The sequence below is a fragment of the Dipodomys ordii genome, unplaced genomic scaffold (assembly GCF_000151885.1).
Source record: "Dipodomys ordii isolate 6190 unplaced genomic scaffold, Dord_2.0 Scaffold106, whole genome shotgun sequence".
Lineage (NCBI taxonomy): Eukaryota > Metazoa > Chordata > Mammalia > Rodentia > Heteromyidae > Dipodomys > Dipodomys ordii.
In genome coordinates this window covers 6,793,192-6,802,710 of record NW_012267322.1, presented here as the reverse complement: position 1 = coordinate 6,802,710, position 9,519 = coordinate 6,793,192, and the positions used below count along the sequence as shown (strand labels likewise).

Genomic DNA, 9,519 nt, shown 5'->3' with positions numbered 1-9,519 from the left:
ATGAGTCCTGAGGGGTGCTGGTGGCTCATACCTATAATCCTAGCTTCTCAGGAGGCTGAGATTGGAGGATAGAGATTCAAAGCTAGCAGGGCAAAAAGTCTTTGAGTTTCTAATTAAGTAACAAAAGGACAGATGGGAGTTGTGGCTTAAGTGGTAGAGTGACAGTTTTGGTTTTGAAAGTTGAGCAAGAGTGCAAAGCCCTAAATTCAAGCCCCAGGACCAGCATACAGAGAAAGAAGGGGAGAAGACGTAGAAAGAGACAGAGAAACACAGAGAGAGGTGTGGGAGGGAAATACATGAATACAAAACCTCATCTATGACTGGAGCCCTCCTTTCTAGATCTAGTGATCCAAGAAATCAAAGTTTAAATGGAAAAGGAAATCTGTGGAAATAAAAAGAAAACTGAAATGTTTCTCTCAAATTCTTAGTTATTTTCCCAGAAAGGGAAAGGATTAGAGAAAAATAATATTATTATTGTGTTTTCTTAAAAGAAGAAAGTGAATTTAAAAGTATATTTTAAAACTCTTTACAGTGTCAATGCTGACCAGTAAATAACAAAACCGAGGTATTCCTTTGGTTATGCCAGTTAAATTAGAAATATCCATTAAGAAATATGCAGCATTATCCTCAGTAGACCAATACAGCATTATAGCAAGTGGAAAAGGAATATGACTCAATATGTGCAAATTAATAAAAGCATTTTTAGTAAGAAAATCTATCATTTTTACAAAAAAAGCTTTCCATTTTAGACATTATTGCTCAACAGACATTTCAAATATGATCAATAAATGCCTGCATAATTTCAAGCCCACACCATTGTGTTCTTCATGGCAATATGACTTTCAGTCATCCTTTTTGTCTGATGGACTTTCTTCATGGCTCTCAGGACTGACTTTATTACTTGGAATGGAAGGAGCAGGCTGGGCTTCATTTGGCAGTGAGAATACATGACATGTCTGAAGGTCTAAGTATGTTGTGAATATCTTAGCATATTCCGGATGTTTTAAGGCAAAACTTTTGAATTCCTCTAGAAGGAGAGAGAGAAAAAAATCAAATAAATTGGGATGAATCTACTTTGCTCATGATGCAGAATACCAAACATCCCTGAACATACAATTATTGTGCAATTCTGTCCCTCAGCTTCAACATGGCTAGTGGGAATGTAAACTGTAAGCTCACTGTCTATCAGGAATAGATGAATGATGGGATGAAGGTTATACAAATGTTTACCTTATAAAACTTCACTGTGCTTTAGATTAAAATCTTAGTCCATTTGATGTTTTTGAGGTATTTTTAGCAATAGCTGTCTATGATGGCTTTTAAAATTATTTTAGATCTTAACTCTGCTATAGAAAGACCCAGTCTTGAAAAATTGAGCCAGGGGAAGGGAGCCTGGGAAGGGGCTCAGTGCCTTGCATGCATGAGGCCCTGGGTTTGATTCCTCAGCACTACATAAGCAGAAAAAGCCAGAAGTGGCGCTGTGGCTCAAGTGGTAGAGTGCTAGCCTTGAGCTGAAGAGCTCAGCGACAGTGCCTATGCCCAGAGTTCAGGCCCCATGACTGGCAAAAATAAAAAATAAAAAAAAAATTGAGCCGGGGTTTATAGTCAATAATGGCTAAAATAGTGTACATATTAATCATATCACAAGGCCTCTGAGGAGTAGACTGCTTTACATCTCAAATGTTTTAGATCAAGAGAGGAGATGGGTATAGAAGGCTGATCAGTATCAGGACTGAATGCCAAGTCTCCAGTAAGCTGGTGTTCCAAATACAGGGTGCTGTTCTCAGTTCTGAAGTGTGTGTGTTCTCTTCCACAGTGCTATGTCTATATGGGAAAGAAGACTTCTGGGACACTTTTGCAAGACAACTGAGCATGAGAGTTGATCTAGTGAAACCAAGGACTTTTGTTTCAACACAGTGCTTTGTTCAAAAGCTCAACTATTTCCATGGAAAATAGTACTAAGTGATTTATAGCTAGACTTACTGTTACCAATTTAAGTATTTTTTAAAAGAAATATGCTTTAAAATAAAAACCTTCTATCTTTCTCTTTTCAGAATACACAGAATGTTTCCCATTGGTGAGAGACCTTCAGTGGTATTAAAGGGCTTGAGTTCAAGCCCCAATACCAGCACAAACAAACAATACCCCACTAGATTGGCAGTGGAGGGGAATCGATAATGGGAGAGGAAGATGTTCTGTATATCTTGAAAAGAAAAGGGTTGAAGTTTTTTTTTCTTTTTTAAAAAGTATACTTCTCTTAAAAAAAATCACAGAAAGGCTAGCTACAAATCACTTAGTATTATTTTCCAATGAAATAGTTGCTCCAGTTTTTCACCACTTGGTAGTTGAAATAGAGTATTTATGAGGGGAAAATAGTCAGAGGAGAATTAGTACTCATGGATTTATCAAGAGTCATGCCTGTACAAACACTTCCCTATTTTATCCTGCCTGTTTTTTAACTAACTCAATTGGTTAAGGGCCCCAGGCACTTAATTATCTTAAAGACAATATTAGGCAGCCACAATGACAGTAATTAAAGACAGGGTTTACTGTCTGTTCTTCCCATTCCATGAAAGTTAACTGGCTAAAACCCTTTGAATGCCAAGAGGGACAACCCTTCAGTCAGAGGAGAAGGTTAGAGGATAAAGCCAGCCTGGTTTCCTTGACGAAGTTGAAGCTAAGGCAGGAAGGAACCACCTAGCCCTCTCCCCTGTGCATGCATGGAAACTAAATCACCCTCCTTCAGCCCTAGGAAACTTGTTCAGAAGACCAAGGTCCACCAGTCACTAATGGATGGACTCAAGATGGCACCACAGGATTTTGTCAGTAATGGCCTTCCTCCCAAGGGCTGCTAGAAGGTGGTGAATGTTAAAGCTTACCTACCTGGCTACAATAGAACAGACAAAAATGATTAGTTATTACTGCTGGTCCATAGCCGGCTGTAGCTTCAACCCAACTTGCTCAGTGCTACTCAATATTGCCTGGCCACACCATCAGCAAATACAGGAGACAACGGTAACAACGATACAGGCTCTAAAGCCAAACTGTCTTGGATTTCTTTCTTATTTTGGACATAGGTCACGTCGCTCATTATATAGCCAAGGCTGGTCTCAAACCCTCATAAATCCTCCTGCCTTCCCCCTGAATGCCATGATTACAACTATTTCCTACCATGCCTGGCCTCTGCCATGGATTTTGAATCCTTGCTTAGCATTCTTTAGCTGGGATGATCATAGGAAAGTTAACTTCTTTGTACTCAATCAACTAATGAGTACCCTTCTTGAAAAAAAGGAAATATGGGTTAAATAGGCTTGTTGCAAAGAGTAAGTAAGTTCATATATACACAATGTTCAGAGGAGTGCTTCATGCTCAAGTCCTCAATAATTAGCTCCTACGGCCATATAACAATACTGTTAGCACCACCACCTTCATTATTGCTATTATTTGTACTATTTAAGAGAAACATTTCTGTGTTTCAATTCATCATCTGGATGCCCTCTGTGTAAACCAAGAGCCAAACTGCCTACTCACCATAGGAGATAGAATCCCCCTGGGCAATTTCCTTGAAGAGACCAGAGACATCAAGGTCAGGCACTCCGAGAGAAGCCTGCAGGAGAGTGGTAAACTCCTCTTCCATTATGTAGCCATCCTCATCGACATCAAAGAGCTGAAAGGAAAGACCCCCAGAGCATAGGTGGTATTGAATGAGCTTAGATAATAAACTCTTTCATAATTCTAATGTCTACTGTGACTGTGGCTATTTGTGTGTGTGTGAGAGAGAGAGAGAGGGAGGGAGGGAGAGAGAGAAATCCTGTCCTGTTTAGTGGAAGAAAGAAATATGACTCTCAAGAGGGATGATATCAAGAGTGAGTACAAAGGATCATGGGAGGAGAACATAATGTATCTTGCCCCAGATGAGGCTTGAATAAGCTCTTTGGGAGCCTTCCTAGGGAAGCAGGGAACAGGTTGTGAGTTCTGAGAAGTCTCCTCAGACCACTCCCTGGCCTCCTAACTAATTCCACTAAGGCACATGAGTCTGTCCTGTCACTTGCAACTAAAAAATTGAGGTACAAACATTCTACCTCTAAAGGTCACTATGAAGGTGAAATAAAAATAATAGGAAGTTAAATAGGAAGTGCCAGTGGCTCATGCCTGTAATCCTAGCTACTCAGGAAGCTGAGATCTGAGGATTGCAGTGCAAAGCCAGCCTGGGCGGGAAAGTCTGTGAGACGCTTATCTCCAGTTAACCACCAGGAAATTGGAAGTGGCGCTGTGACTCAAATGATAGAGCACTAGTGGAGCTAAAGAGCTCAGGGACAGCACCCAGGCCCAGAGTTCAAGACCCACAACCAAAAAAAAAAAAGGAGAAAAATGAGAGAAGGGGTAACAAGTTTGACAAGAAATGTACTTATTACCTTATGTAACTGTAACCCCTCTATACATCACCTTGGCAATAAAAAAAAAAATGAAGTGGTAGCCAAGAGAAGAATGTATAGAATCCTATATAGTATAAACATTAAATAAAAATTAAACATATGCAAAAGTATTCCTAAAAATATAAAAGACAACCCAGAAAGCATAAAGCTTATATTGGTTAAAAATACCAATGATAGTTGGACATGGTAGTGCATGAATATAATTCAAGTGCCTGGGGAGGCTGAGGCAGGAGAGCCACATGTTGAAAGAGAGAATAACCCAGGCTATATAGTGAGATTTTTGTCTTACAAAAGAAAACCTTAATTAATTAATGAAGGAATGAACATAGAGCATGACCTTTGCCTTACTGGAAAAAACTGCTATTTATAGTTGTAAGTCCTCCTTTCTCCTTGCCTCCCATCCATCCTCAAACCAAGGTCGAGGCTAGACAAAATTCTCACGACTTCTTTAAAAACAGTAATTACTGTGATGGAGTAGGGGAAAGTTTTCTATCAAGTCTTTCATTGGTAAACCAAAAAGTGACTATTTGCTTAGCTAAACTTATCATTACACATGCAAACCCAAAACAGAAATATAAATGTCTAGATTGGAATAAGTTAGCTATGTGTGTAATTTTAGGTTGTATGATGAGTAAGTCTGTAAAAAATGAAGATTTGAAACTTCTGAAACATTTCTGGCCCTTGCTTTATGACTTTCTGCTAAACATCAACTAGGTAGGCTCTTTATAAGCCGCTGCTTAAGCCAACAAGATAACAAGTAAACTTGCGACTCTCTTACTGACGACAAAACACAAAAAAGTCCCTGATACTATCATTGGTGGACTCTAAGGCAGGCAGGAGAAAGAACTCTGGACAAGAGAAGTCTCTACAAAATGGGAGCGATCACAGTGGTCTCCAAGACCATCAGGAAGGGGTCAGAGTGGGAAGCAGGGAGAAAAAAGTCCTCAGCATCCAAGCGGAAGAAAGGCAAAGAGATCACATGACTGCACAAGAGACAGGAGAATAGCTCACAAGACCAGTAGATGAAGCTTCTGTTTAACTGGAGAGATGACATCAGCTTGAAACTCATTTACATGGACCTACTCCCCTACTTCACTTTGCAATGTAGTCTTCCTGTTCCTCTGTGCCCCTGTAGGTGAGGAATGTCATCGGAAGCAGCACAATGCCAACTCTCCCAGTCACCATTGCTGTGAAAACGCCCTGATACTCTGGGAAGATGACACAGGGTAAGAACTTGGGATGTTTAGGACAAGGGTTCACCTGACTGCCCCCCTCCCCCCAACAAAATAAATCCTATCAGCCCAATGACCTTCAAGGATCTCTGACACATGGAATGAGAAATGAAGGGCAGATCAGACTTTTCCAGAGAGTGAATTAGGGTGAAGAGCAACAACTGGTGTTTATTTATAAACCTGACTCCAGGGCTTCAGACATGAAGCCAAAAAAGAAATAATTTTTAAGCTAATTTGCTCAATCACCTGTTTGTCAATCTTGCCAGGCAGCTCCCATTTTTGTTTAAATGGATGTTTGTGGTGGTGTTTGATTTTTTTAAATTCTCAATTTAATAATGGACTTAATCACATTATTCCTGTTCATGTCACAGCGGGTCTACACGCTCCTGTGACAGGTCCACTGGCTTTTCAGATAATACACTTAGAGTCAACATTTGTTGACAGAGATGACTGGGAATGGGCAAGTGGGTCTGACAATACCTTAAATGCCATCTGGATGATCTCCTCTGTGTTGGCAGGGTTGCACAGCACAGCCAGGCCAATGACATACTCTCGGAAGTCGATGCTGCCATCATTGTTCTGTGGAAGGAAAGGAGAAATCAATCAGGAAAGCTGATGGTTAGGTCACTTTTAGCACACCACAAGGTGAGATACAAAGTATACTCAAAGCTCCATGCCCAGCACTGAACCTGTTGGGGAAATGTTCTTACTGGTACAGAACAGCAAGCCAGGGGCCCGCCCTGGCTTGATGGGGAAGGAAGAGCGATATCTCTCCTTTTTAACAAATAACTAAACATCTTATCACTGAGGCCATTTAAAGTGGATCTTCACACACAGGGTGGGTTCTTGAGCTCAGCCTCCTCTGGGAGGCAGGATCTAAGACTTTCTTCCGCAGGGGGATCAAAACACTCACTCCAGCATTAAAGTGGTTCTGCTAGCTCAGCCAACACCATGAAAGAGTCATGAGGAGTTTCTGAACAACCTTCCACTCACAGAATAGACAGGAAAGGAGAAAGGGCCAGTGGAGGCATTCATTGCAAGTTAATTCTTTTTGCTTCTGGATTAATATGCAGTCATCCAGGTTAGGTGGACAAAACTTGGGCAACTACAGGAGCTCCTTGAAGGCATCAGGACCCAGAACATTCTGTACTTTATTTTAACTTTAATTATTTTTTAGATAGAGTTTCACTTGTGTCTGAGACTGACAGCAATCCTATTTACTGAGATCTCACACACTCACACACACACATATGCATCTGACACATTTATATGTATGTATATATGTGTGTGTGTGTGTGTGTGTGTGTGTGTGTGTGTGTGTATACCACTATGCCAGGCTTTTGATTGGTTAAGGAAGAGTACCACTTTTTCCCCAGGCCTGGTCTTGAACTGTGATCTTTCTATATCTGTTTCTAGAATAGCTGGGATTATAAGTATGAGCCACCTACCACATCCAGCCTGAACTTTTAAGCCAAGGAAAATGAAGCATAGGAGTTTGTGCAACACAGGAGGCATTTCCTAATTGTACCATAAAAAAAAAGGATTTCTTGCACACTAATTATTCATCTAGACAGGAATACTGAAAGAATGCAAGAATAAAGCTTATACCTAGAGAGATGGACAGACAGAAGAGAGATGTGGAAACAGAGATGGAAACAAAGGAAGAAAGGAAAAGAGAAAGAATGCGTGTGAGGGAGAACAGAAAGAAGAGACAGCAGAACTAAAAAGAGAAAGGAAAAAGTGCAGGAGAGAGCATGAGGAGAGGGGAAGAAAAGAGGAAAAGAAAAGAGGAGGAGGGAAAGGAGACCATTCTAAACCAGAACAATGATTAGAAACTCAGATGTGAGAAGCATTTCGGCAGCAAATCTTTAAGGAATGAATTCCCAAGATAAACCGTGAGCCAGTAACCACAAAGTGAATGCAATACTTAAATACTTAATGTGTCAATTTAACAAACAATGTTTGGCATCAACAAGAGCATGAAACCCCAAGTAGGATTAAGCAGCGATGCTTCCACCGAGGCTCCCTTGCAGGTAAGGACAGCGTTCTTCACTTGGCTAGTGCTTCCCATACCCAGCACATAGACTTAGCACACAGCCTTTCCCTCATCATCCTTATCCACCATTCTTGACTCACAGATCCTTACTTTAAATATCCCTTTTAAATACCATGGCAATCATTCCTCACTGGGGTGTCATGGGTAAACTTGGGAAAGAGAAGGTGGAGTCTGGGGGGGTTCTTAAAATAACATACTGGGAGGGGGGACCAAGATGGTGACGGGGCAGTAGGGAAACGCCACAGCTCTCTCCAACCAAAACGAGAGTTCGAGTTCCAACGCTTAATCTCCCCAAGAGACCGACAACAACAAAAAGACGAACACTCAGAGAAAAACCAGAGGTGGAAAATAACAAAAAAAGAAAGACAGGAAAAGAAAAATTTCAGAACAAAGAAGAGCGAAGACCCCTCCCTCAACCTTTACTGGCCGCATGGCAGTGCGCCAAGCCGCCGGCCAGCCGGCCCGGCGGGGGCTGCCGGAGCCCCAGAGACACAGGGGGCCGCTTGCAGATCACCAGGTACCGGTTTGCAGAACAGCGGGATCGCCAGGAACAGAGAAACCTACCAGCCAGGAGTCTCCACGAGGATCTCACCCCCACCCCTCACTCTCCACCGGAGCAGAGAGGCTCCATCCCGCCAAAGCCGCGCACCAGCAGCGCAACAAAGGGACCTGTTGGCAGACCACCCGCCCGATCGCGATCGCAATGACCCGGAGGGGACCACCCGGGTCCCAGAGGCCACAGGGGGCTGCCTGCAGATCACCGACGCAGAAGTCGCCTGCGTCAGACCCACCGGATCTCTACAACCCGCGAAGAAGCCGCCTGAGCGTGGACACTGTTGACCCGACAGCTTCGATAGAGGCAGAGACAGAAAAGAATCACACAGAGCCACCACCGCCAACCCAGCCCGCAACCACCCCAACTGAACTCGGATTGCAGCAACAACTGACGACCTACACCACACAGAAACAACCAGCTCCAGGGTGAGTACCCCACAGGGGACAGTGTATCCCTCAAGGGAGACCAGAGCTGGAGGGAATCCCCAGACCCTGACCTAGACTCCCTACCCCATCACCCAGACCACAAGACCCACTAAAACTGGGAACTGTTCGAGAGCTCCACCAGCCCGTGGAGCACACTCTGCTGGCCAGGCCAGAGCAAGAGTGTCCCTGGAAGGGAGCTTAAATGCCCAAGCCAGGAACAACCCCCCTGGGTCAAGACTACCAACAGTAGAAGAAATTTGAACTGTGTCCTCTAGGTTGCATAACCTAGGTGGTATACACATCAGCACAGTCCTAATAAGCGCGCTCCAGGCTGGGGCCGGAACCAGGCCCGGGGATCCGGTGCCTGAACAACACAACCAACTCCTCCCAACTGAAGTAAAAAGCTGAGCATATGCCTCAACAGAGGGGAGAAAATCAGGAAACAACACTCCCCCGGAAGCACACCTATGACAACAAAAGACCTGGAGGCCCAGGACAAGAGAAGCCCAAACCCCACCAAAACTCCACCCATATACCCTAGGCTGGGAATTGGGCAACACAGGCCGCCAGCACCTGATAGTAAGCAGGAGCTCAGGCTGATAAGGTGGCTCAGCAATAGAGCGCTAGTCTTGGATGCATGAGGCCCTGGATCTGATTCCTCAGCATCACAAAAGCAAAAAGGGTCAGAAGTGGTGCTGTGGCTCAAATGGTAGGGTGCCAGCCTTGAGCTGAAGAGCTGAGGGACAGCACCCAAACCTAGAGTTCAAGCCCACAACCAGCCCCAAACAAACAAACAAAAACACATCAGGAGCCC

At 43.4% G+C, this 9,519-nt stretch overlaps 1 protein-coding gene across 1 annotated transcript in view; it reads right to left on the bottom strand.

Moving 5' to 3' along the window:
• Positions 1 to 226: 226 nt before the first annotated feature.
• Positions 227 to 9,519, bottom strand: part of LOC105994425 (lysophosphatidylcholine acyltransferase 2) — a 58,311-nt gene continuing 49,018 nt past the window's right edge. Inside the window, exons 7-9 of the mRNA XM_013027912.1 lie at positions 6,149 to 6,247; positions 3,532 to 3,667; positions 227 to 1,027 (exon numbers count right to left, since the gene is read on the bottom strand). Coding sequence (XP_012883366.1) covers positions 843 to 1,027; positions 3,532 to 3,667; positions 6,149 to 6,247 — 420 coding nt within the window. The 3' untranslated portion in view covers positions 227 to 842. The remainder of the gene's footprint in view (positions 1,028 to 3,531; positions 3,668 to 6,148; positions 6,248 to 9,519) is intronic.